The 20,608-nt window shown below is 64.1% G+C and overlaps 5 protein-coding genes across 5 annotated transcripts; all 5 read left to right on the top strand.

Annotated features, from left to right (window-relative positions):
• Positions 1-67: 67 nt before the first annotated feature.
• Positions 68-3,892, top strand: LMJF_24_1050 (putative helicase-like protein; the record flags this gene model as incomplete). The annotated part of the gene is made up of 1 exon (XM_001683568.1): positions 68-3,892. One exon carries the CDS (start codon positions 68-70, stop codon positions 3,890-3,892), a length of 3,825 nt encoding a protein of 1,274 aa, XP_001683620.1.
• A 498-nt stretch (positions 3,893-4,390) lies between these two features.
• Positions 4,391-6,175, top strand: LMJF_24_1060 (conserved hypothetical protein; the record flags this gene model as incomplete). The annotated part of the gene is made up of 1 exon (XM_001683569.1): positions 4,391-6,175. The coding sequence occupies one exon, from the start codon at positions 4,391-4,393 to the stop codon at positions 6,173-6,175; it is 1,785 nt and encodes a 594-aa protein (XP_001683621.1).
• Positions 6,176-7,210: 1,035 nt separating this feature from the next.
• Positions 7,211-14,881, top strand: LMJF_24_1070 (conserved hypothetical protein; the record flags this gene model as incomplete). The annotated part of the gene is made up of 1 exon (XM_001683570.1): positions 7,211-14,881. One exon carries the CDS (start codon positions 7,211-7,213, stop codon positions 14,879-14,881), a length of 7,671 nt encoding a protein of 2,556 aa, XP_001683622.1.
• Positions 14,882-15,994: 1,113 nt separating this feature from the next.
• LMJF_24_1080 (putative DNAJ domain protein) lies at positions 15,995-17,305 on the top strand (the record flags this gene model as incomplete). The annotated part of the gene is made up of 1 exon (XM_001683571.1): positions 15,995-17,305. The coding sequence occupies one exon, from the start codon at positions 15,995-15,997 to the stop codon at positions 17,303-17,305; it is 1,311 nt and encodes a 436-aa protein (XP_001683623.1).
• Positions 17,306-18,905: 1,600 nt separating this feature from the next.
• Positions 18,906-20,462, top strand: LMJF_24_1090 (hypothetical predicted multipass transmembrane protein; the record flags this gene model as incomplete). Its single annotated transcript, XM_001683572.1, has 1 exon — positions 18,906-20,462. One exon carries the CDS (start codon positions 18,906-18,908, stop codon positions 20,460-20,462), a length of 1,557 nt encoding a protein of 518 aa, XP_001683624.1.
• Between the last annotated feature and the right edge of the window lie 146 nt (positions 20,463-20,608).

Raw genomic sequence — 20,608 nt, forward strand, 5'->3', positions numbered from 1 at the left:
CTCCTCCAGTGACGAGGAGGATGACTGCCGGGGATGCTCATACGGCACAACCCCTGTCTCGCCAACGATGGAGGACGTCCTTTTCGGGCTTGCGCCGCCAGAGCTGCGCTCGACACCGCAGTCACAGACGCAGCAGCAGCAGCAGCACTTCCCGTCATCCCCGCTCACCAATAGCGTCAGTGACGGAACCTTCGTGAAGACAGAGGATGAGGCCGAGTCAGAGATGAAGGAGTGTGTCGCTGCGCAGTGCAGCGTGCCTGGGGGGACGCCTAGTGCAGATAAGGACGAGGAGGCGGTCCTTTACGCCGGTGGCTCCCCATGTGCATTGCCAGCGGTGCAGTCAACGCCGCCGCCGCGCACCCTGGCTGAGCTGCGCAGTATGACCTCCTCGGACGTGCGAGAGGAGCTGGAGCGCTTCTTTGCGCGCAAAGACGCTCATGCGAAACACTTCAAGTCCGTCGCCGCCGCGCTGCTTGGCGGGGCCGCCGCCGTACACAAGACCGGTGCAGCAAAGGCGTCATCCGCGGCAGTGGCAGGCGCGACTCCTGAGGAAGGATGCACCTCCTCCACTACACGGCCAACGAGAGAGGAGCTGCTAGCGCGTGACCGGTGCCGGCGACTCGTTAATGTGAGCAACTGGGACGCTTCAGTCGGCGGCTACAGCCAGTGGGATGTGCTGCTGCCCTCGGCGCTGCTGCACGACTGCGTCATGGCCCCTACCGACGCCACAGCAGGACAGGCTGCACCTGCGTCGGCGGCGTCTTCGGAACGGCAAAGCGCGTCCTCCACCGTCGCACCCTCGCGTGCTTGTCGCACGCTGCGCCCACATCAAGTTGAAGGTATTCGATTCCTGTGGAGTGTGCTGGCGGAGGGGCCGGTGGGACAGGTGCCTGCCGTGGGGTGCATTCTCGCACACACAATGGGCCTCGGAAAAACAGCACAAGTGATCGTGTTCCTGCATCTCTTTATGGCCGCCTTCCCGCGGCGGCAAGAAAAGGCCGCATCGTCGTCATTGCTGCGCCGAGCACGTGCACTTATCGTGATCCCCAAGTCGACCCAGTCAGGTTGGAAGCGTGAGTTTTGCACGTGGTCCGCCTACTTTCCGGGGGAACACCGCTTGCACCCCATCTCCCTCGACGAAGGGCTGCCCGCGCGCCAGCGAGTCGACATGTTTCACGCGTGGCGCCGCGACGGTGGCGTGCTGCTGATCGGCTACGAAGCCCTCGTGCGTCTTCTGCGGCTTGTGGAGGAGGACAGTATGCTGCGGCCTCACTCGGGTGTGGACGGCAGCGCCGCAGGTGTCGAGGTAGATGCCGGCGGAAACGGTGCCGCTCAGGCAGCAGTGCACGCTTTCCACTTGGCGAACCACGCAACGACGGCGTCGCCGCAGCAGCGCCGCAACGAGCTGCAAGCACGCCGCAGCGACGAAGGCGGCATGACCTTCGGCGGCGACGCGGACCCCTTCACCGAGCTCGTCGTGTGCGATGAGGCCCACCGGCTCAAGTCCGTACACCTGCACGTCGTCACGGCCCTCCGCGGCCTCCACCCGCTGCGCCGCCTCCTCCTCACCGGCACGCCGCTGCAGAACCACCTGCAGGAGTACTGGGCCATGATGGACTTCTGCGTCCACAAGTACTTCAGCCGCAAGCGCTTCCATGAGTACTTTATACAGCCCATCGAGGCCTCGGCGAACACGCGCGCCTCGGAGAAGGAGGTGGACTTGGCGCGCAAGAAGACCTTCACACTGATCAACGAGGTGCGTCATTTTGTGCAGCGCGTCGACAGCACCCCTTTACGCATGGAGCTGCCACCGCTGCACGAGTACATTGTCGTCGTGCCCCTGTCGCCTCTGCAGAAGGAGCTGTATCTGCGCTTCATCCAGATGGTGCAGCGCGACAGCAGCCAAAAACTGCAGTTCTTGCCAGCCGTGTCCTACTCGGGCAAGATCGCGGCGCACCCACAGCTGCTGTTCCAGATGCGCGAACAGCTGCGGGAGGCAAAGGGCAAGGCGACAGCATCGTCGACGCAGGGTGTGGGAGCAGGTGGGCCTGGTGCTCAGCGCTCTGCATGCGGCCCCCACTTAGCAGGCGCCAAGCGCAGCAGCTACGGCGGTAGCAACTATTGGGATGCCTCTACGACGGCCGGCGGCTTGCGTCGCCCGCAGCAGCGGCGTCACCGTCAAGAGGCGGGGAAGCAACGGATGGCGGGCACGGCCGACAGTACTGTCGGTGATGACGAGGGCGACACGCGCGTTGGGGAAGAGCAAGAGGCAGTTGTGATCATCCACTCCGGTGCAGACTCGACCTCCAGCACCAGCAGCGACGACGGCGATGACGAGGAGCACGCGTTTGCCCGTGCAACGCAGCAGTCGTTCTCCAGCGTCTACCCTGCTGCCTCGCTCACCTACGAGGAGCTGTGCGTGCCGCCCTCGCTGAATTACACCCCGCTCCTGGAGGACGGCGTGAAGCTGCTGGTCGCCATTAAGCTGGTCGCGGCTGCCATGGCGCGGGATGAGAAGGTTCTTCTGTTCAGTCTTTCCACGCAGCTTCTCACGTTCCTAGAGCACATGATCGCGAAGGTGAACATCGAGTGGCGCAGGCCGGTTGCGGCGTTGCAGCGGCAGCGGCACCCGCAGCTGTCACGGCCAATCCGCTATTGCCGCCTCGACGGTAGCCACAGCGCGGCGCAGCGGGCGGCGATGCTCGAGGACTTTGACCGGCCTGACGGCCCGGCCCTCTTCCTGTTGAGCACTAAGGCTGGCGGCGTCGGCATCACCGTCACGGCCGCCACGCGCGTCATCCTCGTTGACACGAGCTTCAACCCAGCTGACGACCAGCAGGCGATTGGCCGCGCGTACCGATACGGGCAGACCCGTCCCGTATATGTGTACCGGCTAATGTGCTACCCGACGCTGGAGTACAGCATCTTCGTGCAGAAGCTGGCTAAGGAGTGGCTGTTCAAGACGGTGATCGAGGAGTCTTCGGTCAAGCGGGATGGGCTGTCCGGCATGCACCTTCGCGAGCTCTTCTCCCTCCTCATGAAGGCTGCGAAGGTGCTGGAGAAGCCGCTGTCCGCGACGCGCGCGCAGGCGCTGTCGACACAGGAGGTGTTGAGCGAGGACCCGATGCTCGGTGTCGCGCAGGCGGAGCTGCTTTACGCGCGGCGGTACGAGATGTTTCTTGAGCACGACATGGACGACCGGTACGGTGCTGCTGAGGAGGCCTTCTACCACGACTACTGCCGCAACCGGTTGTTTGACACGGCCGACGACGAGGACTCCGAGAAGCGGCGTGCGGCGGAGCTGCAGAAGCGGCGGCAGCAGCGGATCGACGAGGCGGCCCAGCTACAGATGCAGTCCAAGACGCTCACGGCTATGGTGGACAACCTCATCCGGTCAAGGGCCGGGGCAGACTCGCAGCTGGCGCGCCTTCTCACTGCGATGGGTCTACACGTGCACCCCGTCACCGGCCGCGTACAGCTGAAGAGGGGAGGCGCGGATACACTGGACCCCAGTGGCAACGGTGATGACCGGCGCCACGCGGCGGCTCCTTTGCTGCTTGAGAACAGCGCGGAGCGCTTTGCGCCGTCGCCGGTGCAACTCATCGGCGGCGCGGATGCCTACCAGGTGAACGAGCCACTGAATCCCGGCACAGGCACCTACGCCGCACACAGTACCCCGCAGACGGCAGTGCTGCTACTGGATTCCGATGAGGACTCACACGGCATCCTCGCCCAGCCGCACGCACACGAAGAGCGCTCTGGCGCCGCCCTCTCCGCGGCAGCGAGCGCCGAGCGTATATCCGCCACTCTTGCGCGCCAACCATACGCGCCCTACCGCCCGGGTAGCTCCCCTGCGTACGCTGTCGACATCGACAACGACGGATCGCTGTAGCAACGGGGTGGCAAGGCGAAGGGAAGGGGTGGAAGATGACGGTGGGTACACACCGCAGGAAGCGCTGCATTTTTTGTTTCTTACGTCGCACTCTCGTGGGGCAGCTCTGCACACGTGTTATGAGGCGGAAGATTGATCGTGGAGGGGTTGGGGATCTGTACTTGAATAGAGGGAGGGGTGACGGCCCCCCTCCCCATGCGTTCGCGTGTCCGTCGACGTGTGCTCTGGGCGACCGTGCCTCGCCTCACACCCCCCTCTGTTCTCTCGATCTCGTTTGCAGTGGCCCCGGCAACCATAATAGCCCCCCCCCCAACAACAACAACAACAAATGCAAAACTCGCCAACGGCCATGTGAGACGATCTGTGCAAAGGGTGTATGCGTTGCCTTCCACCACCACCACCACCCCTTTCGCTCTCTCCACCGATAAGAACGCAACGCTGGCGCCTCCCGTACCACTACAGGCAGAGAAAAGCACCATCGTTTGCTGCCAGCACGCCATGTCCGGCATCGGTCAGTATGTTCTCCCAGCTTCTCCTCCTCCCTCGCTGCCTCGCCACTTCTCTCGCTCTCGTCCCTCGCGTTGTATGTGCGGGTGTGTCCGCACCGTGAGCGCTGCTCATCCTTGTACTGCTCTCAGCCGCTCCAGCCTCACACGCCGCCCACACCTCTTCACTCGCAGACCACGGACGTCCGCAGACACAGCGGGAGAAACTTTCACACGCGTGTGCGACTTCGCTGTGGAGTGTGGGGACGTCATGGCGCACTTAATCGCACCAGCCTCCTCCGTCCAACCAATGACGGAGGAGGACATTGCGGTGGTACAGGCAGAGAAGAGGGTCGACGCCGCCACGCGCGAGCAGCTCGTCAACGTGTACGGCGACTCCCGCGCTCCGCACGGTCGCCGCGTCGCCCTCACGAGGCCGCCGGAGCGCGAGTGGCGGTGCGCTGCGTGTGGCAAGCAAAGCGCCGACATACGTCACGTGTGCGCGTTCTGCCTCTCCCCAGAGCCGGGGTGCAGCAGTCACATCGCCGCCTCCCGTCCTCGTAATGCCGGCGGTCCCGCGGTCGTCGACAAGGTGGTAGGACCACTCACGCGCGTGCAGCGTCCTGGCACCTGCGAAGATGCTGGTGTTCGCCTGCTGCATGTCTCCCTCACGAATCGCACCTACCGTGTCTTCACGGAGCCGCACACACCCGCCGCGAAGCCCCGTGCGGCGGTGTCGCATCGTAGCGCAGCTGGTGCGGACTCGGCGACGACGAGGCCGGCCGTGGAGGATGTCGACGAAGTCATGGTCTGGAACGACGAGCCCAACGGCGGTGATCACGCGACTGGAGAATCCTGCAGTCCAGGTGATGATAATGGTGGCAGTGAGTGCGACGAGGAGGGTGTGCCGAGCCCGGCACCCCATGCGCAGCGCCGCCCACCGCGAGCGGAGAAGGTCAATGGAGGCTTCACGCACTTTGTGTCCATCCCCTTTGGGAAGCTGCCCGCCGTGGCGGCGAACGCGACGAGCATCTTGGCGGACTTGCGCAGCTTTGTCGCCGCTAAGTACGACGAGTTGGCCCAGCAGGGGGACGCCGCTGCGGCGGGTGAGGCAGCCGGGCCTGGTGGGACGGCGGCTTCGTCCTTTTCGAAGTCTGCGGCCGCCTCGGAGCTTGTGACCGGCGCCGTCAAACTGCACATGACGCTGCTCCTGCTCACGCTTCCACGCCGTGAAGATGTCGAGTTTGCTAAGGAGCTTCTGCATGGCCCCTTCGCCTCTGCCTGGGCAGCGACGAAAGAAAAGTGGGCAGCGTCCAAGGACACAACGTACGCGCTGAGCGGAGACGCGTCCCTCGCCCCGGTGCACCGTCACCCGCTCGTGCGGCTCGGTGGCGGGCTGCAGGTGATGAGAACAGGTCGGCAGAACGAGTTTTACCACCCAGAAAAGGCGAGCGTCGTGTACATGGGCATCGATAACGCGGCTGGGCTCGCCACGGTGCAGCAGCTGCAGCGCGTCCTGCACGAGAGCTTGGCTGAGCTCATCCACGATCCCGAAGAGGCGGAGAAGTCACGCCGGGTGTTGCACGTGACAATCATGGACAAGAAGTGGCGCAAAGGGCGTGCGGCAAGTCGGCCATTCGATGCGCGGCCCATCATGGAAGCCTTTCAGGAGGCAGCCATCGGCGCGGGTGAGGATGGCAGGCAGTTGTTCGAGATCCCGGAGCTGGAGCTGTGTTCATTGCGCCGGCAGGACCCGGAGAGCAGCACCTACCTCGCCGAGACCACCGTGAAGATCTAGAGCCCTGTAAGAAGACGCGGGGGTGGTGCAACACGCGTCCTGTGGAAGTCGATGCCCGCACCCTCTGTGAGACACCATGAGGGGGGGGGGGGGGGGGCGGAGGTGGAGGTTGAAGGCGGCTTATCGTCAGTGAGGGGTGCTCTCTATGGATGTTGAGCACACGTGCACACAATGGGCTGCACCTTCCTCTCTCTCGCCCAGCATCTTCCTCCTGCGAGGGGGAAGAGGTGCACGCAGACAGCAAGAGGCGTCTGTACATGCGCGCAGGCGCAAGGCGCACGCGCAGGATCGACTCATGTGTCTCCTTTCTTCTCCCTGCCCCCTGTCTGCCCGTCCTTTCTCGTTCACCACGACAACAACAACCAGTAACCATCTTGTGCGCAAGCGCCTCTTCTCTTTCCTGAAGGGACAAGGCCTCTGCCGCGTGCTTCCTTCCACACCCGCCTACCCCTACCCCTCACTTAACCTTTTCGGAGGTCTAGCAATGCGCGGCAAGTATGCGACCGCGGGGATCTGCTTGTGGGTTATGACGTCTCTCTCTCGATGGCGCACCGTTCGTCTGCCTCTGCCCCGATGACCACTCGACTGCCTCTTCACCCTCTCCTCGACCGCGCACACAGCTGCGAACCACTCGAAGTGTGCACCTATCGTACACATCTCCCCCCACCCAACCCTCTTTTTTTTCGTACGTGGACGGGGAGTGGCGTGGGCGCGGGCGTACCGTCGCACTCAAGGAAACACGCAGTCCTCCGCTCAGCCGGCCTACGCGTGCACGGAGACGGCCTGCCCTCTTCCTTCCCCACACATACTCACCTTTCCCGACTCCCTCTCCGGCTGTGAGTGTGGCGCCCGCCTGCCCAGCCGCTACCGCCGCCTGTATCGTCTCTTGCAGCAGCGCCCACGCTCGCGCGCCCCCTGGTGCGCGCATGCAATGGTGGACGCGCCACCGCTTCGCCCAACGCAGACACCGAAGCAAACTCACAGCCACCTACAGGCAGAGGTTGTGGTCGGCGCAGCTTCCAGCCTGGGTGCCGAATGTTCCCCGGCTACCTACCGGGGGCGTATAGCAGCCACCGCCCGCGCAGCGTAGCGTCGTCGACTCTTAGCCCGAGAAACGCCGGTGTGACGACGCTGAGTAGAGATGACGGCTCTCGCAGCGGTTCACATCCGGTTGCACACGACACGGCGCCGACGGCACCTGCAGCAGCAGCCGCGAACCTCGTTGAGGCCGACTCATCGCCCACTGCCTCGCCCTCCACATTCATCTGCCCCGACAGTCGAGTCGACACCCACTTCGACCTTCCACCAGCTCTCATCACGTGTCTTGTGCAGCACATAGATGGCCAGCACCAGCCCCTCGCCACGCCGGCGATCGTGGAGCGGTGTCTGCGCGACTTGCAGCGTCGACTCATGCCGTGGGTGCCCGTGGAACGCGTTTTTGGGTCCACAATGCAGGCGACAGTGCCGATAGACGCGAGAACGTCCGGCACTGCTCATTGGAGGGACAGCATCGTCTCCTCTCCGGTGAGCAGCGCCGCGCCGCCGCCGACCACCACGCTGTACACCGGCTCGTACCTGGCGGGAAGCCGCGTGCGTCTTCAGCTTGCCAAGACAACCGACATCGCCGCCGTGGTGAGTAGCACCTCGGTACTGCATCTTCTCTTCTACGCAGTTGACGAATCGGATTCGAGACCGGCAGTGCTGTCGCACATCGCGCAGGATTGGCGCGCCGCCCTGACGCGCAAGGGCGAAGGCGACGACTGCCTGGTGCTGCTCGTGCACAGCGACCTCATCGCCGCTGCCGAAGTCGCCTCCCGGCTTGCAGAGGAGGCACAGCAGAGTAGTGACCAGCTACCAGCTGCCCAGTCGGGGTCACCGCCACCCACTGGAAGCGCACCTGCACCGGCGCTCAGTCAGGCCCGGGTCGACGCTGCTGCTGGGCAGCTGCGCAAGTACTACAAGGAGCTCTGTGACGCAAAGTTCCTGCCACAGCAGATGTGCGCCTACATGCCGAACGAGACGCCGATGCGCATCCTCGAGCGACTGCGCTCCGCCGTCATCAAACACGGCACGCGCCTACGTCAGGCGCTTGAGGCATGCGCGGCGCAGAAGCGGCTGTCCCCGCAGGACCCTTTCACGAAGCCAGGGGTGTCGGCAGCTGCAAACGCAAGCACAACCGCAGAGGTCCAGCCGCCTGCCTCAGTATCTTCTCCCAACATCGCGACGTCACCGACCAGCGCGGCCGGAAAGGTGTTGCACACGGATAGCAGCGCATCGCTGCAGATGTCGCCGCTGAAACCGCCAGTCGGTGCTGCCCCCCCGCCATTGCTGGCGGTGCACAAGTACTGGAGCGTGCGGGACTTCTGGCGGTGCGGCTACGACCTCGCCGTGCACTATCTTCAGTACGGTCTCGTGCTCGACGCTCGTGCGGTGCTGGAACGTCTTTTTCTCGAGTACTACAACAGCTCGGACGACTACGGCTTTCTGCGCACCCCGGTGGCGACGCTGCAGCGCTTGGGGCGGGTTTCGAACCTGTTCGAGGCGCACAGGCACACGGGTTGGGCGCAGAGCAAGTCTGGCTATCCGCGAGGGCTGGACACTGAAGCGGAGCTGCTCGAAGGTCTGCTGCTCGTCGCGTCGTCAGAGATGACGTGCTCGTTGCTGCTCGGCGACACTGCAGCTGCGATGACGCGCTATCACACGTTCATGCAGGTCACGCGCGAGAAATTCGACGAGCTTTCCGCTGCGGATCGCAAGGAAAAGTCATCGGTGCCACCACCACCGATGCCGGCGGAGGACAGCACGCATGGCGCGGCCCCCCTGCACTCCGCGACGTATCAGCAATTCTTCCTGCTGCAGTGTTACTTGTCTGGGCTGCGCATGTGGTGGCCAATGAGCGGGCTCTGCCGTCCACGCCGCGAGGTCGCCGCCTCTCCCGGTGCTGCCACATCACCACCACCGCAGCTGGAGACTCTCAGCGGAAGCACCGCGGAGGAGCCGAGCAGCGCGCACGAGGGCGGCATGGTTGCCGTGGCTGCGGACGTGGACAACGACGACGACGGAGAACGCGCATCAACAGAGTCGTCGTGGCCCTCCTCATCCACCGCCCCCACCACAGCGGACACCGCAAACGTGCACGACGTAGCGCCTGTGCTGAGAACCGACACCGACCGACTCGATTCGCTCGCGCGTCTCGATAGCAGCGGTAGGGAAGGCCGCTACTCCATCACGAACCCGTCTTTTGCCGCGGCCCCCTCCAGCGTCCCTGGTCACTACTTCCGCATGAACAGCGCTGGGCCCCTCTCTGGACGGTCCGGCGGTGAGCACAGCGCGATGCAACGAGGGTTGGTGGAGGGGAGTGCGAGCGAGGGCGCGGAGACCACTATGTGCGACCCAGAACTTACCTATCTCTTGACGAGGTGTGAGGACACAGTGCAGGGGGCGGCCACCTATCTTGTCGGCCTCGCCACCTCGACAGGCTTGCTTCCCGAGCACATGGAGCTGGTGGCGCTGCAAGATAGTGTACAAGCCATCCGTGGCGCAGTCGACGCTGGCGACGCGCGGGCGGTGCAGGCCCTGAAGCAGCATCAAGAGCACGTGCGCCGCAGCTGCGCAGAGGCGGCGACTCTGCTAGAGCACGCCAGAGACGCACTGGCGGCCGTCGCGCACGATCTCGGCTACGGCAACTTCAGCTACCCAGCCATGCACCCCGCCACCGTGCGGTTGGACACGCAAGCTGCGCAAGGCCCTTCTGGTGCCGATGCCACCGCCACGACGGCCGCGGCGTCTTCCGCGTTAGCCAACATCGCAGAACTATCGTCGCCGGAGCAGGCGTTGCGGCTTTGGCGGTTGCTGACGGCGATGGCGGCTCTCGCCGTGCGCATCGCGGAGCAGCGGCGCCGCGAATTCTACCTCTATGTCCAACTCGCTGTGACCTTCCTGACGGACCACCCCAGCGTGACAGCGAACATCGTGGCGGAGCGCCTGCTGCCGTACATCAAGCTCCAAGGCTGGCGACGGATCGAGCTGTTTGTGCGCCGGCTCTACGTGGAGGCACGAGAGCGGCTCATGCACCATGCCGGGCTGTTGGACTCCTGCAGCACTGCGGCGACCGTGCGCTCAGACGACGTGGCGCAGAGTACCGCAGTGAGCGGGTCAGATGTGGGGCGTTGGCTTCGCGTCTTTCACACGAGCGGTGACTACGCCCTTTACCGCGAGTGCGTGCTGGTGCTACTGAGCAACAGCGGCGGCTGCGGCGAGGACGACGAGCGCTCCAGTGCTGGTGGCTCCGCCGACAGCGTTGGCGGAACGGCGGACTGCGGCGTGGCTGCTGAGTGCATCGTCGGGTCGCTTGACAGCCGCTTCTTCTCCATACGCACCAGGACGGAGCAGTGGCGCGAGCTAGTTCGGGTGGACGCGTTGCTGATGAGCACCGTCCTCCACGGGGAGCCATCTGAGTACCCGCTGGTGCACTTTACGTCTCCGCTCACGGTGAAGGTGGAGCAGAAGGCAGCCGCCGCGGTCTCAAACGGCGACAGCGCCCTTGTCAAGAGCGAATCCTCCATTTTGGTAGCGCCTGGCGTGCTGAAGGCGGTCGTCGGCGATGTCGTGCAGATCACCTTCTCGTCCGTGTACACAATCAACCCGCTGGTACGCCCCGTCTTTCCTGCCGCAGCAGCAGGACCGAAGGCGATGACACGCGAGACCGAGCATGCGGTGTGGTTCCAGCTGACGCTGGAGTCGCGCAAGGACTGGAACAGCGACGAGGAGGCGACTCACGAGGTGAGCATTCGCGACGCCGACGCAGTCCACTATAATGAGCAGACGCATCGGCTGCGCGTGACTTTCACCTTCCCGGTATGCCACGCTGGCCTCTATCGCGTGCACCGCCTGCGCCTGTGCAACGGCGGCATGTGGCTAGCCTACTACCCTCAGTGCAACGTCAGCGGCAGCTGCGGCGCAAGTGGGTGGGCGCCGTCTCTGGGGACTACAGGGTCGCACGCCTTCTCCACACCACGTCCGACGCACGTCATGGTGGAACCGCTGTACCAGCTAGTCGGCCGCTCCGCGCTGCTGCAGGTGCCGGAGCAGCGCAGCAGCGTGCGTCTCCGACTCACGCTCCCACGCGAGGCCCACTGCTTTGCCGATAGCGTCGACTACGTGACATTGGACGTGGAGCTGGAGGACCCTCTGTCTATCAGCACGCCGTCGGCTGAAGGCTTGGGCGGTGTCATGTCGGCAACTTTTACGGACCCTCAGTTGGTGAGAGGACTTGCTGCGGGACCAGAGAAGCATGGCCGGGTAGCCGGCGAAGACGGTCGTTGTCCAGTCGCGGACTGCACATGCTCCTTCAAGGTGAGTCCAGGTAACCTTCTCTTGCCGTTGTCAGCCAGCAGAAGCGGCTTCGGTGGCGACCAGCTCGCCCACCCCCAACGCGCCGAACTGTACGTGCCGCTTGTCGTCGACGGGGCCGAAGCTCACCATGATGACGCATCGCTGCGACGGGCGTCGACCTCGTCCCTCACGCAGCACTTGTTGCTGCCCCCGCCCGAGGACGACGGGGCCAACAGCGACGGCAGCGAGGCGCACACGCCGTCAGGCACGCCGCGCCTCGTTGCTGCGGTGGTGCTTGGCACCCCCAACGCTTATCGCCAGAAAAGTGGCGCGGTGGGGGCGGGAGTGGCGCGCTCCAGCCTTGGCACCTCCATCCCGAGCCTCAGCATGGCCTTGTCCGGCGCTGGCCCTTCTCGAGTTACGGCACCTAGCGGCGTCAGTGGGGTTTGGGGCTCGTGCGGCTCCTTCGCCGTTCAGACCTCACAGCCGGTCGATGCGCTGTCGCTGTCTCGACGTGTGTTGCCGAGGCCGGCCGCAACGGCTCACACGCCCTCCACCTCGCCTGCGGACGTGCATGAGCCGGTGTGCTGCGGCGCTGCAGAGCACACGCAGCACAGCAGGTCCGTCTTCAAGTCGCAGCACATGGGCAGCCTCCTCGGAATGACAGCCATGGCGGCGTCAACAGCGGCGCACTTCGATGCGGCGGCAGCGGTAGTGCCCTCAACGGCGGCAGTCATGATCTATCCAGGCGTGACGCGCAGTGACACGAAAGTCCCGCAGCAACAGCAGCGGCAGCAGTCTTCGCCTCACGCTCATCGCTATGCCAAAGAGCTCCACACGCCCTCCGAGCGCGGCGCACAGGACGGGTGGTTCACGGCGGGCGACGACGGGATCAGTGGTGACGAGCGGAGGAGTCGTAGGGTAACTGCCTCTATATCCGGCCTCGGCTTCCCGGGCATCCCCGGCGGAGCCGCCGCGACACCCGCGCCGTCCCTGCTGCGCCGGGTCTCCGAGGACACGCTGGAGCTGGTTCTGATGCATGCTGACACGGTCATAAGGGACGACAGAAGCGCGGCCGTGACGCCGCCCAGCGCGAAGACGGCGGCAGCAATGTCCGCCGCTCGCACCGTAGTGCCGATTCACCTTGGCTGCTTCCTGAAGGACCTCCCATCACCGGAGGTGCACTTGACTCCAACCAAGAGCGATGTCGTGGCTCCTGGCACGTCGGTGCTGCGGGCGGAGTGCTGCCTCGCGGCCGACCCGCTGCGTGAGACGGTGATTCGGCTGCTTCCCAGTACCTCGCATGCGGTCGCACCCGCGGCTGACGCCACCGGGTCGGAGAAGGCTGGCGTCGCGGTGAGGCACATGTGCCTCCGCCTGCCACTGCTGCCGCTCCTCACCACCCCGATCTCCGCCGAGGCGCTGGCGAGTCAGCGACCAGAGACGGTGGTATCCGGTAGAGGGGCGGGCAAGGACCCCACACCGCCCGCCGCGGTGGCCGCGAATCAGGCGCGCATCGCCTTTACCTGTCTGCGCGGTCGTGAGCCGTGCACAACCACCCTGAACGCGGTACTGCCCTTCCAAGCCGCCATCAGCTTCAACTACGCCTTTAAGCACCTCCAGGGGCGTGTGTACTGCCTGGTAAAAATGAAGAACCTCCTGACAAGCACCTCGCTGTGGCTGCGCGGCGCCGTGCTGCGCGTGCTCGACGCGGAGCCGTCGTATGAGATTGTGCGAGTGTGCGAGGTGTACAACAAACTTCTCCTTAGGGAGTGGAAGCCGCAGGAGGAGCTGAGCATCCTCTATGAGCTGGACCTCATCGCTTCCTTCCGCCCTGTGCAGCCGGAGTGCACGCATCAGGTGCAGATGGAGGCCTTCTACTCCAGCTGGCATCAAGCATTCCTGACAACACCTCCAGAAAACCGGCTTGTCCTGCGCGTGACGGAGGTGACAGCAGAGAACGTCGAGGCTACTCACAATCACGTCTTGCCGGGCGGCACCGGAGCGAGAACGAGCGATAGTGCGGGAACGCCGCAGGGCACCGTGGCCACAAGAGTCACAGTGCCGCCAGGCAAAGTGGTAGACGTGACGGCAACCACAGGGGTGACGACCTCGCCGCTCGATACGGCAACCACGTCCTGCTACCACAGTGACGCAGGCCCGGCCGCCGCCGCGCAGGCCGTCCGGCGTGCCTCTCTTGCGCGCAGCACCAGCATAGACAGCAGAGGAGGCCGCTCCTTCACCCACGTCACGCACACCCACGGCAGTGCCAACAGTAGCGTCACCGGCGACAAGTCGAGCAACGAGTGCAACGGCAGTGGGGGTAGAAGCAGCAGCGGAGTCAAGAGCCAGAGAGCGGCGCCCAGCGCTGTTCACTTCAACATAGTCACGCTGCGTCACCTGGAGGAGACGTGCAACACAGTGTGGGGCCCCGTGGCCGCCTTCCGCTCGAAGCATCTCTGTGTCTTCAGCATCGTCATGTACGCGGAGTCGCCGTGGACGATGCGCTTCGGGGCGGCGACGAACTATGCAGCCCAGCCGCCACACCCGAGAACCACCTCGAACATCTCGAGCAGTTGCCACGGCTCGCAGCTGAACTACTGGAGCGGGGGCAAGCCTAGCGCCACGCTGTCCTTCTTCGGGAACGCCATGGTGGACCAGCCGTCCGACGTCGTGTTCGTCGCCGGCGAGCCGGTGCGGTTTTGCGTTCGACTGCAGCCGCAAGCGCAGAACTGGCCAGAGGACGCGGAGATGGACGAGACCTTCTTTATCCGCCTCAAATACAACCCGGAGCAGTGGATGGTGATCGGCAAGCAGCGCGACCGCCGCACCCTCTCCTTGATGGAGGAGGTGACGGTGTACTTCGACGCCGTCCCACTGCTTCCTCTGACGTCCGCCGATGGCGACAGGAGTGCGGCGGGGTCGCCAACGGCGGCCGGGGCCGCGACCTCTAGAGGCGGCGGCCCCGGCAAGGGCCCTCCTCGCAGGGCTGATGACTCCGAAAACGGAAGTGACGAGGACACGGACGAGGACAAGGACGTCGATGCCGCTATCAGGACAGGACGCTGGCAGCACCGCTCAGCCCGGCCCCTCGCCGGGCACGCGGTGAAGGACGAGGGCATCCTGCAAACACCCACCGTTGAGATGTTCTGGGAACGAAAGAAGCCAACGACGGCGACGGATGGTGCAGCAAACCTGTCGATGAACAGCTTCGGTGCAGGGAAGAGCAACACCTCGGCAGCTGGAGCGGAGGCAGGTCGCAGTGTGGTGGACGGGCAGTCGACGTGCGCGGACGCCGTAATGGGTGAGGCCGTTCTTGTCGACGTGGTGCAATTTCGTACGTGGGTGCGCGTGCGCAAGCGCGGTCACTGACCGTCTGATTCTCTCTCTTCCCTCACCCACCCACCCCCCATCCTGGCTTCGGGTGCGGCCCTTTTGATGTGTTGGTGGTTGCGGAGGTCGAACTGACCTGACGCGGCGCATGTGACAAGCGACTAATAAGCCTCCGTGTGGGTGCGCGTCTGTGCGCGGATTCCGCTGATGTAGAACCACTACCCACATACACCACACCGTGCCCCTCCCCACCCACACACACGCACGCCCCTCCCTCTCTCTCCCCGCGTCTTTGTGTGCAACGCGCACCTCGAAACGAAGCGGCGACGAACAGCGCGGCGCGGAAACCTCTTCAGTGTCCCTACCCACCCCCAGCCTCTCCGAGAGCCCACGCTGCATGGCGGTGCAGCGTGGGCTCTCGCGTCTGTGTACTCCCGACCGCCGTCGCCGCCCTACCACCCCCTCCACCACGGTGGCACTTTCTCTTTATCGCAGGCAAACACACGCGCGCGCACGCATGCGTGGTGGGTGGAATGGGTCTTGGATGGCGTCTTGACCGTGGTCTGCCACAGGCGCGCGCGTTGCACCATCTGCCTAACCATGTCTCGCTACCCCTCGCTCCGTGTGTGTATGTGCGCGTCCCTCACTGTTCCCTCGAGCACGCCGCTCTCAGTGCCTGCCCCACCCCACCCCACCCCCTTTCCGCACACACACACGCACCCTCATGTCTTCCTGTTGCCCCTCTTGTACGCCTCTTGGCGGTTGGGCTCATCTACTGTACTTGCTTGCCTTTCTTTCAGGCCTGCTTTTCTGCCACATGCAGGTCTTCTGCTGCCGCGGTGCGTGCGTGTGTGTGTGTGTGTGGAGGGAGGGGGTGGGGGGTCGCCTGCTCGATTTGCCTTAAGTGCCATCGTAAAACCTCCGCCCGGAGGCCAGACAATTGCCGCCGTCGCCGCTCTGGTGCATGCATGCACCGCTGGAAAAGTCGATGCGCGTCTTACCCTCTCACTCCTCTTCGTCGCCCAACTTTTTCGTTCGCATCCTATTCGGGCTAGCTACCAATCACCGCCATCAACACCAACCAGCCTCGCTGGCGGGAGGGCTATCACGCCGGAAGTAGAGCGCTGTCGTCGAAACACGGCCAAGCGCGCGATGTTTCTACGCACGCGCACTTTGTGTTACACAGTGCACACCCCACGCGGTATCAACTTCGGCCTCTCCGCCGACGATGCGATCTGTCGCATCCAGGACAAGTATGGGCGCCGTTGGCTCGGCGCGCAGCTCGACTACCTCCGTCTGGAGACGCCATCGAAGGAGTTCTTGCCTTTTTACTTCTGCCGCGGCCGCATCCACGCCTCCTTCGTCGGCAATGTGAGCTACAGCGTCAACACGACCTCCGGCGATGGCAAGAGTACGCGCTCCTCCACCCGCTACGTCAGCACGTCCTTGCAGACCCTCAACAGCGTCTTCGAGGAAAATAAAACGCAAATCTACGCCGGCTACAAGTACAACATCGCCCACGTCCATCACGCGCTGCGCGGCGATCAGCTTAGCTACTCGCTGCGCAAGATGTACGAGGTGGACACTACCGGGGCCATCATCAACCTCTTCGAGCAGTCGACCGGGACAATGATGAAGTTTGTCGAAATGGAGGTGCGGCAGCAGGCGGAGAAGACCGCTCGCTCCCTCGTCCGGTCCTTCCACCCCTCCGCCGACTCCGTCACGGTGGAGTTTAAGGAGTTCACGTTCCACCTTGACGATGTCACCCCCACGTTTGTGCCATGCTTCGTCGTCAAGGCGGAATACGATGCGGAGCGCTACACGCTCTACGTGTCAGGCCTCAACGGCCAGGTCGGCGGTCCGTATCTGCTCAACTCGGTGTACATAGCCCGCACCACTGCCCTCGCCACCCTGTCCGCCGCGCTGCTCCTTGTGCCTAACAAGGTGGCGGGCTTCTTCTTCGGCTCCGTGGCGTGTGTGGCCACCTACTACGCGGCCTTCTTCGCGGCTCGCTGGTACCCGGTGATGCGACGCAACTGGAACCGCCAGAAACGGGAGCGGCTGCGCCGTGAGAACCTTGGGCTCGATCAAGCCGGGTACCGCCCCAGCACCTCCTCCCAACGCATTCAGCAGGAGTACCGCTCCTCCACCTACTGGGACACCCACGCCTATCACCAGCGACGCCACACTGACTCGCATGGGCCGCGATCTGCCTCGTCGTCGTCGTCGTCCTCCTCCTCCTCGAGCTTCTCTGCGCATTCAGTGGCAGACCCGCTCGGGTACTACCGCGCGTTGGGCCTCCACGGTGACGAGTCGGTCAACGAAATCCGCAGCGCGTATCGGCGAATCGTGCTGAAGCAGCACCCCGACGTTGGTGGCTCGAGTGAGGCGATGGTGAAGGCGAACGACGCCTATCGCGTCCTTCGCGATCCAAAGCGGCGAGCGGCCTACGACCAGCGCTAAGGTCTGCATCGCTCGCGTTTTCTCGGCATGTCTGCGCGCGTGTGCTGTTGTCTTGGGTGTGCACGCGGCCATATGCGTATTAGACTTGGCGTACTTTTCCGTTACTCTCATTCTCCTGTTGTCGTTGTAGCTGCTCGCTGCTCTTCACGTAGGCGAGCGTGTGCGTTGATCAGTGACCGGGTACACTAGCATCCGTGTGAAGGCATCTCTGTGCATCGGCCGTTGTTGCGGTCACCGGATCAAGTGCAGCACAGGCAGCGATGCATGGAGGTGCAGGCTTGATAAACTATAGTATGTCTGTAGGCCTCACGAAACGCACACGCGGGGAGGGACGGAGGTCGCAGCGCACAAGATTCAGCTTGGAGGAGCAATGGGCATACACGCTAGGAGGAGACATGCAGCGTTAGTGGGTGCCCTCCTCGCCCCACTCGCTCACAGTCACGCTGCTGTTGAGATCACGCCCTTGGCCGTGCTGTCCCTCTCCCCGGCGTCCCCCGTATCAGCTGGTCGTGGCTTCTCTCATCTTCTCCCTCCTAAGCTCCTGATGGCGAGGGAGGGCGCACACATACACACACACACACCTCCCAGTGCGTGGTATCGCAGGGTCCAGCACCACCACCACCACTCTGAAGGAGGAAGCTGAGAAGCAGCCGCACTTCTATCCGTGTCAATGTCCAACCACTTCTGGTGGTGACAGGGTCAGGCACTCACGGCGTGGGTAGGGGTGTAGGGGAGGTCAGAGTGATGTATATTTACGGATGCCGGCGGTGAGGCCCTGGATGGCGCTGCGCTGGGGGACCTGCGACGGTGAACACCGTTGTACGAATCTCATGGTGGGCAGGACGTCTGTGCAACCCGAAGGTACCCCGCACCCGGCCCTCACACTGCCTGCTGGTGGGGGAGCCTGGGCCACCGCGAATATGATGCAGCAGGTGGGGACCGGCATGGTGGTAGGGGCCGGCTGTGAGGCGACCTGCGGGGCGGGAGCAAGTACATAATGAAGCAAAGGCCCTGCGCAGATGCCCGGGTCGGTGCATTGCTGCCACGCGTGATGGGGTCAGTGGCAGGGCCGGTGGGTCGAGTGGTGTGGAAGCTCCTGTTGTAGGGCGTGGGAACAGACTCACGTTGGACAACAGAAACACGTCCATCTGAGATGCACATATCAGCACATGCGTCGCTCAACACTCCAGCTTCATACAAAGTCGTTCCTTCCACCCACCCATCGGACACCACGCTGTGTCGCGCACGCACAGAGGCGGGCACGCCCGCAAACCTCAGCGAGGCACACACACGCGCGCCTGAAGCGCTTTTGCCTTTGCCTTGCGATCCTATCGCAGCTGATCCTCTCTCCCCCCCTCCTCCTCCTCCTCCTCCTCCGCCCCCCCCCCTTCCGCCTCTTCCGCCCACTGGTCGTGTTTCCGCGACCACCTCCACACGCCCGCGCCGTTCCCGCACTCACATCCCGCTCCTTCCACAGCAGCCACCCGGCAACCCGCTCTTTCCTACACCTCTCTCCCCCACTCCAGCTTAACCTACTACGCTGCGCCTTAACGGTACCTAACCCTTCTCCCCCTCCCTCCTTTTCATCTACGAGAGAGCCATGCGCGATGCCGTGGTGTCCTTCTTCCAGCGGAGCTGGAAGGCCACCAAGGAAGAGCTGCAGAACACCGTCGACAACATCCGCAGCACCGAGCTCAACATCGCTTTCCTCTTCGCTGTATTCTGCGTTTTGCTTGTGATTGTGGGCAATGTGATTCTGCTGATCGCCATCAACTTCTGGATCGTGCAGTTCCCCACCGATGCCCTGGCGCACAACTCCAGCCAGATCGCGATCCAGGTGGTCACCATGCTCCTGCTTACCTTTCTATTCTCTGTGATGTGTGCCGTCTTCACCGCCGTCTACGGCGCGCTGCCGCTGTGGCACGTGCTGGCGGATCGCAACCGCGTCGGCGGGCCGTGGTACCGCCTCTTCCTGCTCTTCGCCTCTGGTGCGTCGAACGGTATCAGCAGCGTTCTGGCCGTGTACGCCATGACGCACACCCCCGAGTTCATCCAGGCAGTGCTGCTGTGCTGCATCCCGTTCAGCGCGCAGGCGTGGACTGTGATCTTCATCCCTATTGAGCGCAAGCGCGACTACCTCTCCATGTTCTTCGTCGCGTCCTTCCTGCTGTTCGTGGCGGGCGTGCTACTGTCCAGTCTGTCGGCGTTCCTGCACACCAACGAGCAGGGCGAGAAGGCGTCGTTGGCGTGGGCGCTTCTCTACCTGGCGAGCTCCGTCCTCTTTGGACTGTGGTGCGTGGTGCAGCGGCTGTACCTGGATGCCGTCGCGCTGAAGGTGCCGCTGGAGGCGGCGGGCGCAGCAAGTTGCGCGCAGTTGAAACAGAGCAGCCGCAGCCCGCAGCGTGAGGAGCTGGGCGCCAGCGTGGCACCGGCCATGGACGCGGTGCCCGAGTGCACGCAGGAGGTGGGTGACACCTGCGCCGAAGAGGGCCAGCGCTTGTTCGACGTGGAGGACGACGGTGACGAGCTGCCGCTGTCGCCGTCCGCGGAGCTGCTGATGAAGCGGCAGTGGGGCAGCCAGAACGTCGACGACAACGCCGCCAAGATAGTGCTTCTCGTCGTGGGTATGCTGTTCCAGCTGCTCGTCTCCTTCGTGGTGTTCCCGGTGGACGCGATTCCGTGGTTTGGCACCTCCGACTCGGTGCAGCACGCCTGGGAGGGCCTCCGCAGCTCCATGGATTTCATCTTCGCCTCTTGGCTTCATGTGCGCCATGGGCTCCTTCTCACCCTCGGCTTCGCGATGAGCTTCATCGGGTGCACGTACCTGAACGAGCACAGCCCGACGCTGGCATCAGTGGTGTTACAGCTCGCCGGCCCAATCACGTCGCTGACCATCATCATCATCCCGCAGTGGAACGTGTACCAGGACAGCAGCAGCGTGGGCCACAAGGTCGGCGGCGTGATTCTTCTCCTTGTGGCGGCGCTGCTGTACCACCTGTGGGAGCAGCAGTCTCTGCGCGTGCTGCTGGCGAAGGCGGAGGAGGCGAAGCGCCGGGGCGAGCGCGCCGCGGCTAGCGGCGACAGGGCGGCGGAGCAGCGCGTGATCGACGCGGATAACTGCGTCACGGATGAGCCCGTCGCGGACAACCGTGCGTGAGTCGTTCAGGGAAGCTGTGTGCGCGCGCTGCACCATCGGGTAGAGAAGCACAGTGAGTGGGAGGGGGGAGCGATGTCAGAGAAGCTGGAGAAAGGCCTTGGAGCAGGAGCGGATGTGAATCCGCCACCCACCAGCGCTTGGCGCTT

Source organism: Leishmania major, chromosome 24 (genome assembly GCF_000002725.2).
Source record: "Leishmania major strain Friedlin complete genome, chromosome 24".
NCBI classification, from domain to species: domain Eukaryota; phylum Euglenozoa; class Kinetoplastea; order Trypanosomatida; family Trypanosomatidae; genus Leishmania; species Leishmania major.